Source organism: Euleptes europaea, chromosome 5 (assembly GCF_029931775.1).
Source record: "Euleptes europaea isolate rEulEur1 chromosome 5, rEulEur1.hap1, whole genome shotgun sequence".
Classification (NCBI taxonomy): domain Eukaryota; kingdom Metazoa; phylum Chordata; class Lepidosauria; order Squamata; family Sphaerodactylidae; genus Euleptes; species Euleptes europaea.
In genome coordinates, this window is record NC_079316.1 from 92,433,081 (window position 1) to 92,457,330 (window position 24,250).

Genomic DNA, 24,250 nt, shown 5'->3' on the forward strand with positions numbered 1-24,250 from the left:
CAATGCATTAATATTTTGAGTTATTTTAGGGTTTGTATTCAAGAAGTAATTTTTCAGCAAACTTGTAGAAATGCTAATTTTCTTGCCCAAATTATGATTTTTAAAAAATAAGTTCACCTATTTTTCTGAATTGTAGTGAACTAAAACTTGCCGGTTTGTATATCTGTTTGATTTTAACATTTAGCACTTTCCCAATTGATTGTAGTGACTTCTGACGTGTACAATGCATTAGCTGCATTTGCAGATGCCAACAAATTATTGAAAGGACATAAAATCCCAAGCTGACTGCAAAGTACTTTCCTTTAAATCACCACTTCCAAAAGCTATCTGTCATAACAACAGCCAGGCATTGCCAGCACAAAAGAATGAGAAGTCAGCACAGAACAGGTTAAGGAGAGGGAAACTACTTTTTATCTATATGGCTTCTGACCAAGGAATCCTATAAGGATAGGGAAGCCAAAATGTCTCTTATCGAAAGGCACCAAAGACAACTCCTAATTCCCTACTCCCATGCTGCTTTAAGTCGTTTAAGGAGGGGGAGAAAAGACAGAAAGAATGCCCATCTTTTTCTTTTCTTTACTCCTTTTAAAATTTGAGGGCTAATAAGAGCCCAGGAGTGTAGGAACGAGGAAAAGTTAATTCCCCTCTTCCAAAGTTCCCCCACACAGCTTCTATTAACATTCATAAAATACTGAGAGGATGCAAATAGTTGAAATGCTCAAAAATACCAAGATTGCCTCCTGCTCCGCAAGCTTCGGGCTTCAGTGTTGGCTAAAGTAAATTACCTGGTTTCCTATGATCAAGCAGTGCCACCTACTGTCCAAATATTGTCATGACACTTCTTAGTTTTCTTCCAGTCATCAAATATATTCTATTTAAACTCAAGAGCTCCATAGTGGGTTCAGCACATGGGACATTGTTTTATTTTATATCCTTCATTTTTAATTCCTCCCACCGGGAGAGCAGATGGGAGCTGTGCATATGTATTCTGTACAAAAGAATGTAGTTTTGTTTTCAGGAGAAGCGGATAGATAGAGTGTTGTAGGATATGCGGATGTAGCACAATTAATTCCATTCAGGCTTACATTTCATGCCACCATGAACTGTCACATTCACATAGGGAAAATTTCATTTGACTATACTTCTGCACAACCAGTTGCAATTCATCAGGTCAGGGCCACAGCAATGTAGTTTTCAATATCTTTCCCACAGACGGTAAATAGCTTCTCTTGTGGCTAGAGAGCATATTCAAACTCACTACGCCAAACTTAGATAAATCTCTCCAGGTGTGACTTCTGCACATGAATGTGTTACCAGAGGGGGGGGGGAATATAAGAAAAAACAAAAGCGTAAGAAGAGACTTTCTGGATCAGATGCACAGTCTATTTAGTCCAGCAACATAGAATCATAGAGTTGGAAGGGACCACCACAGTCATCTAGTCCAACCCTCTGCCCAATGCAGGAAATTAACAACTACCCTCCCCCCCCACATCCCCAGTGACCATAACCCACCCCCCACCATGCAGAATTCCACAATAAAAGCACTCCCGACAGATGGCCATCCAGCCTCTGCTTAAAGACCTCCAAAGATGGGGACTCTCCACCCTCTGAAGGAGTGCATTCCACCATCGAACAGCCCTCACCATCAGGAAGTTCTTCCTAATGTTTAGGTGGAATCGCTTTTCTCTTAGTTTAAATCTATTACTCCGTGTCCTAGTCTCTGAAGCAACAGAGAACACGCTAGTTCCCTCATCAACATGACATCCCTTCAAATATTTAAACATGGCTATCATGTCACCCCTTAACCTTCTCTTCTCCAGACTAAACAAACCCAGCTCCTTAAGTCTCTCCTCATAGGGCATAGATTCCAGACCTTTGACCATTCTGGTCGCCCTCCTCTGGACACACTCCAACATGAACACAGGAACACATGAAGCTGCCTTATACTGAATCAGACCCTTGGTCTATCAAAGTCAGTATTGTCTACTCAGAACAGCAGCAGCTTTTCAGGGTCTCAAGCAGAGGTCTTTCACATCACCTACTTGCCTAGTCCCTTTAACTGGAGATGCTGGGGATTGAACCTGGGACCTTCTGCATGCCAAGCAGATGCTCTACCACTGAGCCACAGCCCTTCCCCTGATCCGTATAATGACCAACCAGTTGCCCTGGATCGCCAACAAAGAGCACAGCGGCCAAAGCATTCCCCTGTGCTGATTCCTAGCTACTGGTATTCTAAGGTTTGCTGCCTTTGAATATGGAGGTTCCCTTTAGTCACTATGGCTGGTATCCACCAATGGACCTATCCTCCGTGCATCTAATTCCCTCTTGTGGCCATTACTACATCCACTGGCAGTGAATTCCGCAGTAGCCCTGTTCACATGTTACAGCGAATGCACATACATACATCCTGCCTGTTTGTAAGAAAGAGCCAATGTACATTGAATTTATGAATGAAAGCAGGGGCCAGTAACTGGAGTCATGTGGGGTTTGCATCACACATTCAGCTGTACATGTGTTGACTGTAACAAAGAATTACACAACATGCATATAAAGAACAATCAACTGTACATTGCACATGGATTGTGTGGGTGTTCACTGTAACTTGTGAACAGGGCTAACGAAGGTTGCCTTTAGGCATCTTAGCTAGCAACCACTGATGAACCTCTCCCGCACAACTCTGTCTAGTCCCCTTTAAAATCAGTCTATGCTACTGGTAATCGCTGTATCCACTGAAAGAACACACAGCTATCCGCGCTGCAGACACCCACTAGCAAAAGCCACCCTGCCTTGTCCCGATCCTGTATCCGTCCTTCACCACCTCAAAGTACAGGCAGGCTGTGAGTGAAACCTGTGGACTTCATTACGGCCCTTGTGCTGGCCTCAGTCTTCTTCTATTAAAAGCCTGGCCATCAGACTTTTAATAAAAGAAGACTAAGGGGGGAAATCCCCACTAAAAATCAACTGCCTTCAATAAGGTGGCCGCTCAGCACACTGTATGTAGAGCTGCAAGAATTTTAAATGTCTTTATATATATATATATATATATATATATATATATATATATATATATATATATATATATAACATAAAACAAAACAAATACAATAATAATAATAAAAAGAAAATTAAAAAAGAAAATACAAAAGAGTATCTATATATACTTATTAATACATTCATGGTTACAAAATTATAAAGTTAAAAAAAAAACCTAGATACCCCTTCGACCCTCCACCCACCTTAAAAAGTGGCCCATCACCTGACTTCCGAAGAAGTGTCTAAACTGTTTTAAAAATATCTATTAACAGTAAAATATAAAAATATTAAAACTAGTTTCTATAACTCATTAATTAAAATAGTAAAATCCATTTTTGCCAGTTTATCCCAATATGTGGCGGCCTTTGCCCAAGTTTTTTTAAAGTCTTCCATATCTTTTCCATGTAGGAACTCTGTTAATTTGGCCATCCTCATATCCATCCATAGTTTCTCTCTCCAGTCACGAATTGAAGGTTTATTGACTTGCTTCCAAACTTTAGCTGTTACAATTCTTGCAGCAGCAAAACTATATTGACAAATGACCCTGTCATTATTACTCATTTTTTTTTTTTGAATTCCCAATAAACAAAATGCAGGTTCTCTTTTTACTCTCACATTAATCAAATTATTAGTTTCCCTAATAACTTTTTTCCAAAAGTTTTTAATTTTTTTACATATCCACCATACATGCATAAAAGTGCCTCTTTCCTTTCTGCATTTCCAACATAAATCCATATCTCCTTTTTTCGTTTTAGATATCATCACAGGTGTTATATACCAACTATAAAACATTTTATATAAGTTTTCTCTGATCTCATTAGTTATTGTAAATTTAAATTCTCTCTTCCATAAGTTTTCCCATATTTCCAAATCGATATTAAATCCTAACTCCTTCATCCATTTCACCATTACTGGTTTAATTCTTTCTTGTTCTAAATTAGTTTCAATTAATAATTTATATATTCTTCCTATCAATCCTTTATTTCCCTTTATTAATATATTTTCCAGTTTGGATTTATTTTTATTAAATCCAACCTGATTATCTTTATTAAATATATCTTTTAATTTATAATACAAAAACCAGTCCTTAATATTAAGTTCTTCTCTACTTTTTAAAACCCATTCTCCCTCCTTACATTCAATAATTTCTCTATATACATCCATTTCTAAATTTAAATGTATCCCTCTCTTCATATAAGCTTCTACTGGGTTGATCCATCCCGGGGTCTTATTTTCCAAAATCCTTCTATATTTTTTTCCAAATTTGAAATAATCCAAATCTAATAATGTGAATATTAAAATCTTTACTTACCATCTCCTCATCATACCACAAGTATGCCTGCCATCCAAAACATAGGTTAAAACCTTCTAATTCTAATATTTTGGTATTCTCTAACAAAATCCAGGTCCTTAACCAAGCGAAACAGGATGCCTCATAATACGTTCTTAAATCTGGTAACCCTAAACCTCCTGTTTCCTTTAATTCAATTAAATTATTATATGCTACTCTGTGTCTTTCCTTACCCCATAAGAAGTTTAAAATATATATTTTCCAAATTTTAAATATTTTGACCCCTTTTATAATTGGTAGATTTTGAAATAAAAAAAGCATTTTGGGTAATACCATCATTTTAATTACCGAAATTCTACCCCATAATGATAGAGGTATTTTTTCCCAATTTTTCAAATCTATAGTAATTTGCTGCCATATCTTAATATAATTATTTTTAAATAAATTGAGATTATTTGAGGTTAACCAAATATCCAAATATTTTATTTTATGTTCAATAGAGAAGCCTGAACGTTTTGTTAGTTCTTGCTGCTGCAAAAGTGTCATATTCTTAACCAATATTTTAGTTTTAGTTTTATTTATTTTAAAATCTGCAAGCTTTCCATAAACCTCAACCATTTTGTTCCAATCTCCAATTTGACTAATAGGATTAGTTAAAAAAACAAACTAAATCATCAGCATAAGCTTTAACCTTAAAATGATTTCTCCCAATTTGTTGAATTTTAAATGTCTTGAGCTTTGAGTTGACAATGCTATTGTAGGAGAGGCTCGTGACATGATTGGCAATACTGGGGAACTCCACCTCTCTCCATTATGTGCTGTATAATGCCACACCTCAGCTAAGGAGTTCTTAAAGCTTAGAAAATCCTATTCTTTGTGGGAACGGAGAAATGTGGTGAGAAACTGACTCATTGGTGTTGTTAAGTTGTTTAAACACCAGCTCCTTCCATTCATATGTACTGAAGAAAATCAGAACCAGCGGCTTAGGACTTTAGCCTTCTCGTTAAATCGTTCAACAAGTAGAGACCTGCATGGCATGTTGTGTTTACAATAGTTATCGGTGATCTTTTACGATAGGCACCTGAGAAGCTTCCTTGCTTCTCTCTTCTTCCAGGGACAGCTCATTCACCCCAGTCCTTGGTAAGTTATTTGTTTAGCAGTTGAAACATCCCTTGCCTTTCAGAGGGTGGTCCATACAGACATGCTTCCTAATGAGTGCCGTATCAAATGCTGACTTGAATGTGTGACTAGGGCCACACTGTGAGGTTTTGGCAACGAATTCAATTTTTTTGTTATCTCTTTCACCACTGTATTCATTCTTCCTGAGAACGTTTTAACTGTGTCTGCACTTTCCTTAAAAAGAACGATATGTCCCCCTGGAGAGCATGGCATCATTTGTGACATTGCGGGTGTGCACGACCCTCTCCCCTAACCTTTTCCTCTCCTTTTTAATGGCTATTCTCTAGAGCATATGTGTGTAATCCGCCATTGTTCATTTAAAAAGGTAAATCTGATCAAATGATTGCAAAAACTTTCAAACAAAACCAACATGCTTTGTATCTAATTAGCTATTTGATTTTTATACAGTGTCCAGAAGTGGAGTCCATACAGGGAGGGAGGAGGAGAGAAAAACAGGCTGCTTATCTGTAACTTGTTCTTTAAGGGGTCATCTGTGCATTCACCCTGATAGGCTTTGCACCTGCAAAGAACAATGATCCAGAAATTTCTGGAGTCAGCTTTTTGCACAAAGACCTTCCCCTCAGGAAGGCAGCATCAGACTATGCATACTCCAAGGAGGAGGTGTTGTGTCTTTCGACACAATTTCTTTTCATCCACCACACAGGCAACTTCATTTGAAGAATTTTCTGAGGTCCATTTGATATCTCTTCACAGCTTTCTCTTTGTTTTTTCATTCATTCATGTACATGCAGTGAAATGGGGTGAGGGGGATTCCATTGACAGATGGCCACAACCAGTGTCTTGTGTGCTGGGGCCAATTCCATAAGGTAGAATCCTGCCTGCACTACCTGTAAATCAGGGCATCTCATATTTGTGCTCTCCTGATAAAGGCCTTTTCAACTTCAGTAACTATGTCTTTGCTGTCTGCATCAACCTCTAATGGAATAACCATGCCTACTCCATCTCATTGAGTGGGTGACCAAACCCTCCATCTTTCATCTTGAGACAAGGGCCAGCTATCTCTTAAGAAGAAGAGACCAAAATCCCTCAAGTCCTCAAAGCCAAGGAATTGGCCAGAAGTGCCCCTCCAGCTTCCTCAGTATTGACAACCTCTTAAGTACCCACTTCAGCCTTGATGATTATCTCTTTGATCACTTCAACTGAGACACCAACCACATCTGATGCAGATGTCACTGTCATTCGGGCAAATCTGGTACCTCTAGAACTCTTTCAAACCATGTCCTTGAATTATTATTTTTTCCAGCACCGACTCCCTTCTCTTCACTTGGTCAGGTGGAGGACTCTTCACACTTGTCCTGTCAACCTGGCTACAGGCTCCTCTACCACCTGGCATCCCAGCCAGTTAGCTTGGATAGAACATTTGCAGTCTCTGTGACCATGTGGAGAATACCACAGGTCTCAAATACACATGGTATTGGTATCCAATCAGAGGATCACCACCACATGGCTCCCAAAGATTAAAAAAAGAATCAGAACTATATTCCCAGTGAGACAGAGTTTTCAGTTGTAGCTCTTCTATGGTTTACTTTTTTTTTTTAATGGAAGAAAAATGTATTAGCATTGTGTGTGTGTGTCACTTCCGACTCATTGTGACCCTATGAATGAAAGTCCTCCAATTAGTATTACAACATACAAATAGTAAGTTTGATGTCTATGTGTAGAGCGTATTGCTTACATTTCTAAAAATTCACTTCTGTACTAAGTTAGATTGCTTTACTTTCACAGTAGACCTTATCCTTGTTTTCCTCAACTTTTGCTTAACAAAGATTTTTGTATAAAACATTTATCTCTTAATTCTTTTTTCTTTTTGCTTTAATTCTCATCTAACCCACATATGTTTAAAAAGCATTTCATTTTTCGTGAAATTCTGATATTGGTCTTCTATGTATATAGAATGTTAGTTTTGCCATGACAGCATATTCCACTATTTTGTTCTTCCATTCTATTAGATTTGGACATTTATTTGCTTTCCATTTTGCTGCGCAAATATTATTCTAGCTGTTGTCACCATATATTTAAAGAATTCATTATATATTTTGGGGAATATGACTTTTAGCAAAAAGCTTTGAGGTTCAACATATGGCTTACTTTTCTCTACACACATGCCACTGACATCAACATTGGAGTGAATGGATAGCCTGTATACAGGAAGTGAGTTCTGTATCAGGTAAAATGTCACCACAACAGATTAGTTCCTTTGCAAACGAAAACGGAAGCTGAAATCCTATGCCCGCTTACCAGGCAGCTGGCCCAGCAAGCACGCATCGGATCAGACTGCACTGTACAACACAGAAGTAATGTGGCATTCTCAAAACAATATTTTGGCTTTTCTCCAAAGATAGAGGAATGGTTGGTTAAAGTTAAAGAAATATATGTATTAATTAAGCTAACAACACATCAGAAAAATTGTGATACAATGAGCCTAGATGAGCTATGGTTACGAACTGTAAATAAAATGGAAAATCTTATAATCAAGGGTGAGAAAGGACAATGTGCTGCAATGACAGTCTAGCTATTTTATAGAGGACTAAACCATGTATTTGGTGTGGTAGTATGAATGAGGATATTGAAATAAGCTGTAATATAGAAATTTGGTTAAATATTTTTTTAAGTTTATATATATATATATATATATATATATATATATATAGTATTTTAAATTATGAAAATTGCTGTATGGTTTTTTGTTTTATTTTGCTGTTGTTTATTTTATTTAATAAATAATTTAAAAAACTTTTTTGGCTTTTCTGGTTCCAATTCATTTTGAAATTACACATTCTGTCATTTCAAATGCACTACCATTTTCTTCTTCTGTTAGCTGTCTTGAACAAGTATCTGGAGAGGTGGGGTATAAACTAAGTAGACTGTTGTGCTTGAGCACTCTTGGGAAGCAGGGCAAGGAGAGAAATAAAGCAGCAACCCCTCAAGGCAGTATGTTGGGACAGACAACACCACAATGGAGCTTTTTTGCTGTTTACTAAAAGAGGGCTTGCCCCCACTGGAGAATCCGTAGCTGCTGAAAGTACTGCAACAGTATTAAAAAGAAGCCGTAGCCTTCAACCCCAGCCATTTATCTGCCATAATTAAGAGAAGAGGAAAGTGCGTCAGAAGGGGAGGATCTTGCTTTTTGTACATGTGGTCCTTTAAAATACATCTATAAACACGTTTTAGTAGTATAAAGATTTACTTTTCCTTTTTTTTTTTACAAAATCATAAAAATTATTTTTCATATAAAAATTAAGTACATACTGAACATAGTGGGAGACACAAGAATTCCAGTCTGTCAGGGAAAGGAAAAATACAAGATTCAAATTCATCAGGAATACCAAATAAAATATACAAAAGTCTGTGCAGATTTAAAAGGCATTTTTAAAAGCAAGGATTCATTAACTGTCTTGAGTCAGACAGCAGCTTGTTAGAAAGGCCCAAGGCCTCCAATTCAAGGCCTCCAAAAGTGTTTTCAGTAAACCATTAGAAGCAGCATAAAAATATGATTGCACAGATATAGGAAATCACTTTCTTAAACATATGCTTCATTGTTAAGAATCCATATGAAGGCACAATTTCAAAAACATTACAGTATACAGTGCACAAATGCATTAATCTTTACATTTGAACATTTCTGCAAAATAATTATTACTACACCTTTTGCGCACGGATTATTTGCCCTGGGTTTGATGCTTTTGGGAAGAATCCCCCCACACACACACACTTCCACAAAGCATTGTGCTACATTTGTGCAATTCACAAGCTTTCCCCAGCTTTTCTCCAATTTTTCGCTGCTAAATTTTTTGCTGCTAAATTTTGAGAAAGATTGCAGCAATCTGGATGGGTTTAAATATTCATATTTTGCAGCCTTTAAAAATTCATATTTTTCTCACACCTACTCACACAGCATCCATTTCCCATAATCCTGTCCATGTAGCTATTTCTTTTAATCAACAATTGAATATTGTTATAGCAATATGTGTCAGATTTTCTGAATTTCCAGATTAGAATTTTTTAAAAGTTACGACTTTAGACTCTTTCATTGCAGAGATATGAAGGGAAAGGTTTATCTTTGCAAAAGGAGCTAGAGGCTTATTGTTAAAAAAATGAAAGCTAGGAATTCAGGGAACCTGATGCAGTTTTAACAAAGTTTTAACAGTTTTAACAAAGTTTTAACAATAATATAACGATATTCAACTGCCAATTTTTAAAAAAAACGGAAAAAGTCCTTGTAGCGGTGGGGAGGGGGAATGGCTGCTTCCTGGGGACTGAGGCAGGGAAACTATAGGAAAGTCTTCCATGTAGAAGCCCTGTTGCCACTATGCTATATTGGTAGCTGCAGCAGCAATGGGAAAACCACACAAGCCTGTTCCTGTGTGCTTAATGGTAGGGCCAAAGCCCTTGCCAGTTGTTAAAAATAATAGACCATGCAGGGCAAGCATAAACTGGAGAGGGGAAAACAAATCCGAATTCAGCCAGCAATAAAGCACAGCGGTCAGTACTCTTTGTTAACACTGGTGAAGTTGGGCCCAGTCTGAACTATCAGAAAGCATTCGAATGTGATAGTCTTGTGAATGCAGATGGTAAATTACTATGCCCTGAAAATGGCCAGAAACAAAGATGAGTTTACCACGTTAGCAGTACCATTGCACAGGTAAGTTAGAAAGCCCTTGTCCATAGGTAAGTTTTATCTAGTTATTATTGATCGTAGATTCTTCTCCTTGATTAGTTGTACTCTTTACAATAAAAAGGAATCTGTCCCACTTTCAACGTAAGATCCCAGATGCTCTAAAATAATGCTTCAGAGATGAAACACTGCATATTAATAAATTACAGAAGCTTGATTCCTAAGAACTATTCTCTACTCAATTCACAATATGCTTAACAGTCCAACTGCATTCAAGGCACAATAACAAAGGAGTGTTAGTCATCTATCCGTCTGGCTCAGAGGGATGCCCAGCATTACCCAGGGTAACACATACAGCACCCTGTGCCAGTGATTTCAATGTCAGTCTTCGGCCGCCCTCCATCGAGCAGTGACTCATTAAGCTTGTGCTCAGCAATTATATCTTCTACTCGGGTGATGTAAAGCAAAGTCAGCAGCACTCCAAGGAACTGAAAAATAAAGAGGAAGCAATCACTAGAGGGAAGAACATTTTGTGCATTAAACACTGATTATGGATAACACCATTTGGGTCTGAGGGGGCAATGCTCGCTTTTACATTCTCTGTTTGGGTACAGATGCCTGTTCAGTGTGCATGGAGGACCTACATCACAGCTGACGGATGTCCCTTTAAAATGCTCCAGCTACGAAAGAATTGGGCCGCTCCCAATTCACATGCACCCTCTTCAACACTTTGTGAAAGATGTGTGGGTTTTAAAATTCTGGTATCTGTGTCCAAGTGCAAAATGCAATGCAACCATCAGCCCAATTTCCCCCTTGGGGCTGAAGTTCCACCATCAGAGATACAAATGAACAGTACTATTTGGTGGTGATAAAGTACGACACAGTCCAAGAGGTAGATGTGTACGTTCCACACCAGTAAGTGAGTTGCAGGGATTATTACAGAAACAGACTGTCCGTAAAAGAGGAAGGCTAGACCACAACACACAGTTCTTGTGCACAGATGATTGCCTGGGGAAAAGAAAATAGAAAAGCACACAACCTTCTCACGAAGTTGATCCTCTGCAAACCCTCATCCCTTCTGTGGCAGGGCAAAAAACAGAAACAGGCAAGTACTGTCCCAGTGCCATTCCACAAAAAATACGAAGGAATACCCTGAAAATTCTCTTTTAAAAAAAATCTAAATAGGCATACAAATTCAACAAGGTTTACATTTGAACATTCCTTACCTGTGGAAATAATATACCAAGGAGAATACCAGCCATGATAGCATAGTTGTCCAAGAACCAAATGAGTACTGCATTGGTGCATCCTCTGACATATATAATATGCTGAACAGTCAGACGCTGTGAAGTAACAAACACAAACAAGTAACACCTCTGATCGGTTGTAATTCACTGAAGCAACTAGTGTCCAGATGTTAAATGCTGACAACTGCGCTGAGCTTTACAGGGAGCTTGTTGCCAGATGTCCAGTGGTTTATTTGGCAAAACGAAGGAAGGAAGGAAGGAAGGAAGGAAGGAAGGAAGGAAGGAAGGAAGGAAGGAAGGAAGGAAGGAAGGAAGGAAGGAAGGAAGGAAGGAAGGAAGGAAGGAAGGAAGGAAGGAAGGAAGGAAGGAAGGAAGGAAGGAAGGAAGGAAGAAAGACTTCTCCCATTCTGAGGGACTTTGAGCTCTGGCAAAGTTGGAATGGAGAGCAAGTGAATGACAAAGTCTTTTTGGTAGCAGCACCCTCCCTTATGAAGTTTCCTTCTCAAAGAGGCCCCATCAAGCCAGCTCAGTTTCTACTTTTAGAAGGCTAGCAGAAACCTTCTTGGTCCAACAGCTGAGGCCTTGTTGATTACACAAGCTGGCATAGGGCTATGTTTTCTGAATCTACCAACAGATTTTTATATCATGTTTTGCTGCTGCCATTGGTTATATGAATGGCTGGATTCAATATCGGTTCTAAATTGTTTTGAGTTTTCTGCGCACTATCCTGTCAGATGCAATTTTCCCCACTGCATCACAGAATCATAGAGTTGGAAGGGACCACCTGGGTCATCTAGTCCAACCCCTGCACAATGCAGGAATTTCACAACTACCTCCCCCCCACACACACACACAGTGACTCCTACTCCATGCCCAGAAGATGGCCAAGATGCCCTCCCTCTCATGATAGAATCAGCATTGCTGACAGACGGCCATCTAGTCTCTGCTTAAAAACCTCCAGGGAAGGAGAGCTTACCACCTCCTGAGGAAGCCTGTTCCACTGAGGAACAGCTCTGTTAGAAATTTCTTCCTAATGTCTAGATGGAAACTCTTTTGATTTAATTTCAACCCGTTGGTTCTGGTCCGACCTTCTGGGGCAACAGAAAACAACTCGGAACCCTCCTCTATATGACAGCCCTTCAAGTACTTGAACATGGTTATCATATCCCCTCTCTGTCTTCTCCCCTTCAGGATAAACATACCCAGCTCCTTCAACCTTTCCTCATAGGACTTGGTCTCCAGACCTCTCACCGTCTTTGTTGCCCTCCTCTGGACACGTTCCAGCTTGTCTACATCTTTCTTAAATTGTGGTGCCCAAAACTGAACACAATACTCTAGGTGAGGTCTAACCAGAGCAGAGTAAAGCGATACCATCACTTCGCGTGATCTGGACACTATACTTCTGTTGATGCAGCCCAAGATTGCATTTGCCTTTTTAGCTACCACATCACACTGCTGACTCATGTTCAGTGTTTGGTCTACTAAGACCCCAAGATCCTTTTCACACACTACTACTACTAAGACAAGTCTCCCTCATCCTATAATTATGCATTTGATTTTTTCTTACCTAAAAATCAAATGCATAATTATGGGACGGGGGAGACCCAGCATCAGTGGAGGGCTTTTTTTAAAAAAAAATTAACTCTTATAGTGCTTTCGCAATTACCAATTATAAAAAAAAAACACAAAACCACCGTCCAAACTGTCAAAACGCCCTCTGGTGGTACAGCAAGGGAAATGGTGGCTGTGAGGAGCTGATGGGAAGAACACGGCACCCATGTGGGGAAGACCTTTGAAAATGTGCACTCTCCCATCCAGAGGGCTCAACAACGCACTTGGACTGAACTCTTCCCAGAAAAACAGGAGAACAGCAGGTTTGGTAAAGAGTCTCCTGAGGACGAGGAAAGGACAGTTGGAGTAGGTTTTGTATGGATGCTGGGGGGGGGGAAATCACATTCCAGTTTGGAAGCTGAAGCAGAGAACATCTCAATCGCAGACAGACAAAATACATACAAACACATAAATCCCCACCTCTTCATTGATTGTTTTATATCCACACATGGTATTGACGACTGCTGTCTGGAGGGGGAAAAAAGATTGATAGATGTTTCAAAATTCAAGTATAGTATAAAATGCATAATTTATATTGTTTAAGAGAACTGACTACTGAAAACAATTAAATGAGCCTGTTAAACTATGCTTCAGCTTACAGATGATCATTCAAATGTCTATCTATCTTTTTAAAAATCTGACCTCAAAATAGTAAATGAAGTCAGAGAAATAAAGCCACTGTAAGCATTAAAAATGCCAATTGTTATTGTTCTCATTAAAATCAAAATTTTCAACTTATACATAGAAGACACTTTGTGTTCTTATTAACATAAACGTTCATGTGTACATACAGAATACCAGAAAGGGCACAAATCAATGCTAATTGACTGCCACCATCAAGCTAAACAAAATCTCTATTTGAGGTTTGCTGACGCAAAAAGTAAACCACCAACCACAATTAGAATCTCCCAATGACAGATTCCACACTCAATAGCAGTGGTTCTTCAAACATTACGATCCTGTTAGTAAAGCAGTGTTCATTCCTTTATTGATTGGTTTAGATATTTGTACCCTAATTTTCTTCCCCATGGAAACTCAAAGTGGCATATAACATTGTTTTCCCCTTCACCTGATCAGTTTCTCTTATGAATTTATTTATTACAATGTTTGTGCCCTGCCTTTCCTTTGTGGCTCAAAGCAGATTATGATTCTAAAATAATATCATAACTAATACAACTCTAGTAACTCCTCCCTGCCCAAAAAATACCCCTGCTGCTCAAATCCCATTAAAAACATTAGCAAATGAAACAGCCTTAAAGGCTCCCAAAAACTTCTACAGATGGCACCTGCTGAAAATGACTGGGCTCTCACAGATGCCAAGCTGACAACCTTAAGGGTGTCTGTGGCAGATGGGTCATCATTACCATGTTGAAACAACAGGGCTGACTATAAGAGGTTTCAGCCATAAATCCTACTATGAATGCCAATAATGAAGATGAAGAAGAGGAAGAAGATGATGAAGAAGATAAAGAAGATGAAGAGTTAATTTTTAATACCCCACTTTTCTCTACCATAAGGAGTCTCAAAGCAGCTTGCAATTGCCTCCCTCCCCCAAACTGGCACCTTGTGAGGTAGGTGGAGCTGAGAGAGTTCTGAGAGAACTGTGACTGACCCAAAGTCATCCAGCAGGCTGCATGTGGAGGAGTGGGAAATCAAACCCAGTTCTCTAGATTAGAGTCTGCCATTCTTAACCATTACACCATGCTGGCTCTCCCTTACTATGAACCAAAAGCTTGAGCAAGTATTGAACAATACTGTAGCTACAGATGGACTGAACTAACAGTGTGAGAGCCAGTATGGTGTAGTGGATAGAGTGGAGGACTAGGACCAAGTTCGAATCCCCGCTTCTACCATGGAAGCTCGCTGGGTGACCTTGGGTCCATCACAAATTCTCAGCCTGGCCTACCTCATAGGGCTGTTGTTGTGAGAGAATGGAGGACGGAAAGCAATGCTCTAAAAGCTGCTTTGAGTCCCAACTGGGGAAAAAAGCGGGACATATATGCAAATATATGAATAAATGCGAAATTCATACACAGCTGGCAAAGTGAGCTCAGGCTCACAAAGATGCATGACATCATAAAGGCCCTGCAAGGCTCTTCCTTTTTAAACTTTGCAATCAAGGACCAAACTGCATATTACCGTAATGCTGGGGTCCTGCAAACAGATTCCTAAACGTGTAATTTATTTGCCCAAAAGCGGCAGGGGGAGGGGAGATATGGAACGTAGCACTAAGGAAAGGCAGGGGTTGACTCTTCCCTCCATGTCACTTCCCTGATTGGACAGCCCTGGGGACACACCCACAGAGAAACACTATACAGGTACCGTTTCCCCCTCTCCAGGGTTTACCGCAACTAAGAGAGGAGGAGAATTTTCAATCGGGGAAAGCATGGGGTGAGAGAGATAAGCTCTTTCCCCGGCCCCACAGCCCAATCCTTTCATCCCTCTGACTTCAGGTAGCAGATAAATTGCACAAATACATTTTCTGCATTGTTACTGGTAAACTAGCCATCTGGGGCTCTGATCACAGATCCTCTGCATCACACGTCCATTGGCCCTTGGAGGCCGAACCAGCGTGAAGGCACCCGCCCAGCTGGCAAATCTAAAACAACATTTCTTGCGGCTGTCCTGGTCCTGGCCTCACTCATTTTAATTGAGGGGACTGGGGCGGGGTGGGGAATGGAGGTGAAGTTTCTCCAAGATGGCACAAAGCATGTACCTTGCAGCTCTTGCTGGCTGGTGCCCCTTTGGAGATGGCAAATCTTAAGAACAAGTCATACCCAACACCATTTTGAAAGAATTCCCTCCTCCTCTCCCAGGAGGATTTAAGCATAACCCCCTTGAACCTGCCACTACAAAACGTGTGGCCATGTGGCACTGGAATCATGGGAGGCACTTTCCCTGCTGGCACTGGAAGGGGCACAGCCTGCAGACTTCCTTCAACAGCTGCCCTTGGATGATATCACCTTCTGTAAGGCAGTGCTGACATCAACCAACTGCCCTAAAGAATCCAGCAGGAGCGCCTCATGAATGTGGGCCCTGGGGTGGAGACAAGCACACTATTTAATGAGCAGGGACAGTCAGCAAGTTCTCCACTTGTAGACTTAGCCCTGCTCCTACCTGGCGTCACAAATCATAAATGCCACATACACAGCTGGTTGTCAAATGCTGGATCAGCCACCAATCTTACCCCCCATATAAGTCTGCCACTGAATTTACTGTGATCAGAACTCCTAGTGTTTCGATTCTTTATTAAAAAGCAGCCACTGGAGATTACGATTTGGATTGGGAAGGAGCACTAGGGGAGATGAAGTTAACCCACACTAATTTAAATTTACACTCACTTTCACATGGTGAGGATGCTATTTGCCCACCAGTGACATTTTTCAGGTGCCTGAATGTTTTTCTCAATGGGGAGCTGCAGGAAGGAAAATTAAGACTGGCAAACTGGATTGGGACATTTTAACACCCCCATATCATTTTCTCACCACTAGCCCTGCTTTAAGAAAACATATGGTAGATCCAATTATAAACTTCCTGTGTCTTGTCTACTTTGTTCCTAGTCAAGGTCAACCTAGCTTCAAAAATATTCTGAAAAATCATGGGGTGTGGCAGATTTTTAGGACAGGTTACTAACTTTTACTTTAAAAAACAGTGTCCTTTTAGTGGTAATGAAGTTATGTGTTGTCCTATTGGTCAATAAAACTGGTTCAGAAATGTTGGGATCTCAAGTTTGTTAAGCGGCACTATTAAACAGACCTTTTCTATGTTGATTAAACTGCTCAAAGGGAATGTATTCACTTTAGCTAAGGCAGTATACACAAAGCACTGGAAATTGTTGACAATCTCCACCAATTGAGGAGAGGCTAATTAAAATACTGGATAACCTGGAGCTGGTCAAATACCACATAGAAGCAAAATGGGTGTCCTGTTAGGTCCTCCCTCCCCCCCCCCAAAAAAAAAAAAAACAGTAGAGGAGCAGCACCATCAAAACTATGTTCATCTATTCCAGGAGGATTTGACCAGACTGTGTTCAGGCGTCCCCTCTTGACTCCTAACAGACAAACACAACAACCAGGGATTGTAAAAAGTGAACTTGCTTGGGCTGGAAAAGCATGCTGGACAACTAAAATGTTTTCAACTACCCTAGGATTGAACAGGTTAAGAAACAATTGACAAAGTCCCAGCAGATTTAGTCTGAAAGAGCAGAGCCCAGTATCTGGTTCTGATGTATTTTATGAAACTTGCTCAAAGGTAAAGAAACGGCCATCATACATTACCTATTTTTTCCATGACCACAGAGTAAATGATTAATCACAGCTCATATCTCTACTTTTCCAAGCTGCTTTTGGAAACATTTGTCAAAACAGAACTGATTTATTCAGCTCGATTCAGTTTCAAAGACTGCAAGTGTAGGCATCTTCCAGACAAATTATTACAATGCGACAGCACGGCGAGATTTCATGGACTGTGGTTTAAAGAGCGTGTGTATAAAAGCTGGGCTCTTTTATAACTTAAAAAAGCCAAAGTGATTTTTTAGAACTTTACTGGTTCTCTTTGATAATTAAAAGGTTGCAAATTTTCCTCAGCGTTTATAATCATGACAGAGAAATAAAAATAACTTTAATCAAAAAGGTATTATTTTCTCTTCTTTCAAAATCTCAATGGAATTTGTATTATTTTTCATTAATCTGACATGCTGGTGGATGTTTTATTCAATAGGAATTTACTAGTAGATGTGTGCTTTTGGAAACGTCACTGTTAATTTCATAAATGGGTTGGAAGAAATTTCAAGTACATTCAAATTCAACAAAAATATTCAGTTGGGAATAAAGCATATAAAGCATATACTTTCATCCTCAGAAGCCAGGAGTGAGCTGTTAGTTTGCCATACCAACATTCGTTATACATTTCATGAAATGTGAAGAACAAATGAGAGGCCACCAAAATAACTGAGTAGGGTTGTGCATATCAATATACCTGAACTGAAAATAAACCCGAAATTAGTCGTTTTGGTAATTTTCAGATTTTGGGTTTACTGAACGCCAAAACCTGGGGATCTGCCCAAAGTCAAATATTCTACTTTTTGGGGTTTGGCTATTCGTCTTTGCTCAGGTGCACGGCTCTGTGCTTTCTCCCATTTTTCTATCTTTTTTTACTGGTTTTGTTAGGGCCTCATAGTTGGGGTCCTTTTGAGGTAGGGGTCATGTAATCGGAGCCAACTTGGTCTGACCAACCAGGCAGTGGGCTGATCTGCACTTTAAAAGACGGGGCTCACCCAGTGCCGTCCGGAGGGATATACCCACCAACTAAAAAACAACAGCTTCTTCAGCTGCTCATTGGGCTTTTGAAGAAGACAGCTAACCTGCGCAGATGAGCAATCTCCTTGGTCCTGACTTGGGCTGGCTCCAATATAACACACACCCCTGAAAACCTGCTCTGAAACTGAAAGTCACCCAGAGCAGACGCTTCGTTTCCCCGTAAATTGACCATCTCTTGAAATCAGATGTTTGATGACAACAATAAAGGACTGTTCACAAAATGTAAATTTGCCACCAAAATTAAGGTTTTCCGTGTCTTATTTTTCTTGCATTTAAGGTTTTCCCTCAGTTTGGAAGCTAATTTGCATGGACATGATGCTATGCGCCCCAGATGCGAACAGAGCCCCCAAACTTTGAGGCACCAGCCTGCCAATCGGCTCTTTCCGCCAGTCCTTGGCAACACTGAACTTCTGAACCTGAAAACCGATGGACAGCTCGGCTCGCAAATGCCTGGATGGGGCAGCCCCTTTGCGGGCCCATAAAATTGAACCCCTTGTCCCAAGGTTCACCAAACTTCGGTGTCCGTCTAAGGAGAGTCCCTTGTAGCCACGCTGCAAATATGGGGGCTCTACCCACAAACATGCCCCCACCAGGAGCTTCGAAAACATCCCCATAGACTATAAGGCGCCCGAATTTTTTGGTAAACCCAGAAATAAAGCTGAAATACAAATTTGCCAGTATGGGTATTAGGCTTATTCCAGGTTTACTAAAAAAAAAAAAAATCGGGCCCAATAAACCTGAACCCAAAATTTACCAATTATTTTTTTTTGCACAACTTTATAACTGAGTATCTTTACCTTATTTGTGACACAACAGGTATAAGGAACTCCACAGGCTAGCGGTCCTGGTGCAGCACAGTTGTGGTACTGATTCTGGGCCCAATCTGTGTAATCTTTTCCACCACAGCATTTGAACTTTAAGGGGCAAAAAAGTTATACAATAAGAAAGCATTCTGATCCTTAGTAAGGAATGTCAGAATTATTCATTTTAAAGTCTTAATATCAGAAAGAAAATAAAAGTACCAATTATTAAAGTAGGTTACAATTTAAAAATCAGACTTAAACAAATAATAGATAAAAACAATCAGCCATAGGAGCAGACAGCACCTAATAAAAAATGCCAATAAAGAAAAACCAATCAATCCATAAAATTCTCCACAAAATAAGAAGGTCTTCACTTAGAAAATAAACTAAATTAAAATGTGGATGCCTCATGAATCTGTCAACAGAGGAAATTCCAGAACTGGAGACTGTATGTGCATACATGCACCTTGTAGAACAGCAAAAGAAAGACTGGTTCTTGTAGGTTATCCGGGCTGTGTAACCGTGGTCTTGGAATTTTCTTTCCTGACGTTTCGCCAGCAACTGTGGCAGGCATCTTCAGAGTAGTAACATTGAAGGACAGTGTCTCTCAGTGTCAAGGGTGTAGGAAGAGTAATATATAGTCAGAAAGGGGTTGGGTTTGAGCTGAGTATTGTCCTGCAAAAGTAATGTGCTAATCATTGTCCTGTAAGTATCAAGATAATGTGCTAATGAAGGTATGGTATGTTAATATGGAACCATTGTATCCTGAAGTGATCTGTTAATGTGTGTAATCCAAAACTAATCTGCCTGGCTATTGCTGAATGTTGTCTTTGTTAATCTGGAGGTTTTTTAGAACAGGAAGCCAAGCCTTATTCATTCTTAAACTCTCCTCTTTTCTGTTAAAGTTGTGCTGATGTTTATGAATTTCAACTTTACAGACTGTTACTTTACAGACTGTTACTTCTGTATACTGATGTACATCACAGGAGGGGAATCCCACCATACTAATGCTGGATACCACGTCAAACAAAGGAACCAACCATGGAGGAGAAAGTTAACGGTGTGGAAGTATGCATGTATGCAAGTTGTTGTCTATGTCTGAACAAACAAAAAACAGTGTACAAGTATGTAGGAGTGTCCACCCACTTCTACAAACTTGTAGAAGCATGTGAACGTTCTTGAACATGGCCGGCTGAATAATTTAAAATTGGCAATGGTGCCAGCAGATTTTATCCTCTTACATGGATGGTGGCTATGAAGAAATTCAGCCAAAATGATGATGAGTCCACAAGCAAAAGCATGCCATTGGATGAACCATGTAAGCAGTTTATGCCTTAAGACAAGGAGCATGCAAATCCTATGGGCTGATAAACATAAGCAAAAGAAAATCTGAAATATGTTGTTTGTAATTCTGAAACTGAACCAGCATGTTTTGATTCTAATTATTTTGAAAATTGGCAAGCAACCTCTCCAGACTGGGTCAAGGCCTCCCACCAAGTAAAACAGGTTAAAATAGTTAAAATTAATAAACTTTTAAAACCAAGCTGTAAAAGAACCCAGCCATTAAAAACCCTAAAATGTAAATGGCTTGCAGAGGTAGTAAGACTTGTACAGATCTCTAAAAGGGAGGAAAGGGGCTGAACTGATCCTACTTCCTGGCCTGACTGCCAAAGCCATCCCAGTCTTCATCAACTCCCTGGAATATTATCTGAGAACGTTGTTTTCATTACATTAAGCTATAGGCAAGAGGTTGTCAAGTGTAATTGCCAAGAATAAGCTAAACTGAAGAGCTAGTTGATTTGTGACAGAAAGAACACCACCGATCAATCTAAAGACCCCCAAAAATCACTCAAGTATAATTTCGTTAAAATCTCATGAAGACTCCTGCAGAAACATCTTATTAAAATCCCAATATGTTTTGTGAATGTCATTTTCTGCAGGGGAAAGAATTAAAGTCGAAACTTGAAACTAGCCAAGAACCACATTCTAGAAGATCAACCTCAAAGCATGCCAGGATTTAAATAAGAAATTTAAAACAGCAATAAAACGTACATGTATTATGTCTATTCACTTCATTTAAATTTGCTCAGCTGTGGCTACTCACTACACAGTTGTCTCAGAGATTTTAATCAAAACCACTCTAGAATAAACAAGCAATGGACTGCACTTAATGTAAGTTAACATTAATTTAATCGTCAGGAAAAAAGGACTTGATCCGGGAAACTAAACAGGGCTAATCAAGCATTAATCCAAGTAACTAAACATCTACTTGACATAAATTCAAACAAGAGATAAACCAAAACTTACAAGAAGAGCTCTGAATCTTTGTGTAGGTGCACAATGAGTGGAAAATTGAAAAAGTTATGAACTTGTAAAAGTTTAAAGCACCCCCGCCCCTGCTATTGCATGTTTCTTTTGTTTCTTTTTTTAAAGGGGACTGCCATTTTTAAGGTACCTTATAAATGGCAGAATCCACCAGAAAATTCTGCTGGGCAAACCACACTGAAACGTAGTCACATTCGTATGGACTTCATCTTCCATTCATTTCAATGGAGCTTGCTCAGGAGCTTGCTCAACTCAATCTCCTGAGCGATGGAAGTCAAAGCATCCTCCACCACCAGTGGACTGGTATAAAAGGGTTTTGAAGTGGCACTACTGACTAAGGTGAATTCTTATAAAAAGGAAATAGAGAAATCTCAATCAAATACTTCTGTCCTTCTGGATAATGTTTACTGAACTCTGGAATACCAATCAATATCAATATCAAAACCTTTAATGGCATAAAAGAAGCAGATTAGGGTAATACAGTACTTATCGAGTTCAGTATAATACAGTAGTTAAATTCATTGTAAACACCAAAGTAACACATACAATTGGAAAAGCTATTACTTGTCAATACAAAGATCCATAGTTAAAAATTTTGCCAAATATTCGGCGACTGCTTCAGTCGAGTTGGGGCACTTATCAGCTAATAAGAGTTGGGTAGTCCTCTTCGCTGGGCCAGGAAAATTCATAATAATTGGGTCTATGAACCATTTCTTAGACTAGAAAAAAAAGGGGGCAGAGCAGTAAAATATGAGTTATGGAATCAGATTCGAGAAGACAGAATTTGCACAGTCTATCTCTAAACGGGATATTGACTAAGGTGAATTCTTACAAAAAGGAAATAGAAAAATCTCAATCAAATACTTCTGTCCTTCTGGATAATGTTTACTGAACCCTGGAATACAAAGTTTTCTCCTTGTGTTCAACCAAACATACGTGTCTTTTATTTTGATGAATAAAATATTTACTATCAGTCAATTTTTATTTTAGAACGCTTGGAGTTTTCATTCACACCTGTGTAAGTGCACTCTCTCTCTAATTAACAAATATGCAACTTTTCCATTTCATCTAACACATCTGAAGGCAAAAAATCCCCAAAACCCAGCAAATAGTTCAACACAAGCCAATTAAGTAAAATTCAGCTGTGGATCAAACCAATGTTCATGTTATTATGACATATTTCCTTCAGCACAGATTTCAAGTTTCAACAAATTCCTTACTGACTGAATTTGTATAAGTGAGCCATGACATAATTTTACCGTCCTTTGAGATCTATGAAACAAATACATTTTAAACATCTGTAATATGCAATGGATCAGGGTTTTAGGACATAGTAAACAGCATAAGGTCACTGTTGCAAACTAAACCCTCTCATCCACAGAAGAAATTGAAACAGGAAATTCCACAGCAGGAAGGAAGTTTGAGGTTCTGGAAAAGCCCACCAGCAGTGTACCAACTAGCAAGGGGGCAGCTCAGTTTTAAGCCCTGGATGCCCGCACAACACCAGAAACAGCTAGTTGGTATCCTATACACTCTCTTAGCAAAGGAAAGACCAATGTATGGCAATTCCCCCATGCCTACTTCACTGTGCTCTCATCCACCCACAGATCAGGAACAAAAGAAATGCCACACCCTCTACGAAGGTGCCCAGCAGGAGCCCTGGGCCTACTGAACTCCTGGGATCTAAAAACAAACCAAATGCGTTTGGAAACCAGAGCCTGGCTCATGACAACCGAATTCTGGTTACACTGGCATTTCAAACCAGAGTTCAACAGCTTTGCCCATCATATGCTATCAGAATTTGAACGTGCTAGTTGGACAAATTATATCAAAAGCAAAATTAGATCAATTGGAATCCCCTTGGACTCTTTGCTCTGCCTCACAGAGAAATCAGCTTTTGAGCTGATTAAGAACAGGCTTTAGGATATAGATCTGCAGGAGCTTAGAGGAGCGGCCTGCAGTAGATGCTCCCCTATATACTGGAAGCCCGGGACATACAATCAGTCCTTAGCATACTACCTCTCATGCTTAACTGATCCCCAACAGAGAAGGGCTTACATGCTCGCTAGATTTAATGCCCTTCCTTCTGCCTTGCTCTACGGAAGATTCAATAAGGTCTCATATACGGATAGGGCCTGTCCTTGTGGGGAGGGCAAAATAGAATCAGTTTCCCATGTCATCCTTAACTGTTCATTTTATTCTAGGGGCCGTTCTCAATTTATTGACCCGTTATTTGTGGACAGGGGATGGTTACCCGCCAAAATTAAGGTGTCTCTCTTCATGACCACCCAGGACCCCATAAAAATTGAATTGGTGGCAAGATTCTTACAGTTCGCAATTCAAGAACGTAAGCACTTGTGCACAAATAATGCTGGCCTAGTACTGTTAAATTGTCTAATGCACCTTAATTGATTTTACTGTAAAAACTATGGAGTTTCTTGTACTGTACGGATTTTATGTATTTGCTTTTATACACTTTATCTTATGCCAATAAAGGCTACTTGACTTGACTTGAACTCCTGGGAACTCTGCAGGTGGGGATTTGAATCCCCTCTTCCAAACACATTCCCTTTTGAGAGGTGGATACGCAGGGAAGGCAGAATGGCCAACCCTACCCTATCACCCAGACTCCTTGGCAGAGGAGACCTCCACTGAAAGGCTCTGGCCTCTCTGAAAAAGAGATCAGGAGCTGGGGCAGAATAATGCGTTGAGAAGCAGATTCTTGTAAGGTTAGGACAATTCAGACACTACAGCAACAGCAAGAGAACACAAAGCAGCATATTCAGAGAAGGCATTTCTGTCATATT

The 24,250-nt window shown here is 39.7% G+C and overlaps 1 protein-coding gene across 1 annotated transcript in view; it reads right to left on the bottom strand.

Annotated features, from left to right (window-relative positions):
• Positions 1–10,367: 10,367 nt before the first annotated feature.
• The window catches only part of TSPAN15 (tetraspanin 15), a 34,664-nt gene continuing 20,781 nt past the window's right edge, over positions 10,368–24,250 (bottom strand). Inside the window, exons 5-8 of the mRNA XM_056850079.1 lie at positions 19,113–19,229; positions 13,418–13,465; positions 11,366–11,482; positions 10,368–10,627 (exon numbers count right to left, since the gene is read on the bottom strand). Of these exons, the coding sequence (XP_056706057.1) occupies positions 10,475–10,627; positions 11,366–11,482; positions 13,418–13,465; positions 19,113–19,229 (435 nt within the window). The 3' untranslated portion in view covers positions 10,368–10,474. The remainder of the gene's footprint in view (positions 10,628–11,365; positions 11,483–13,417; positions 13,466–19,112; positions 19,230–24,250) is intronic.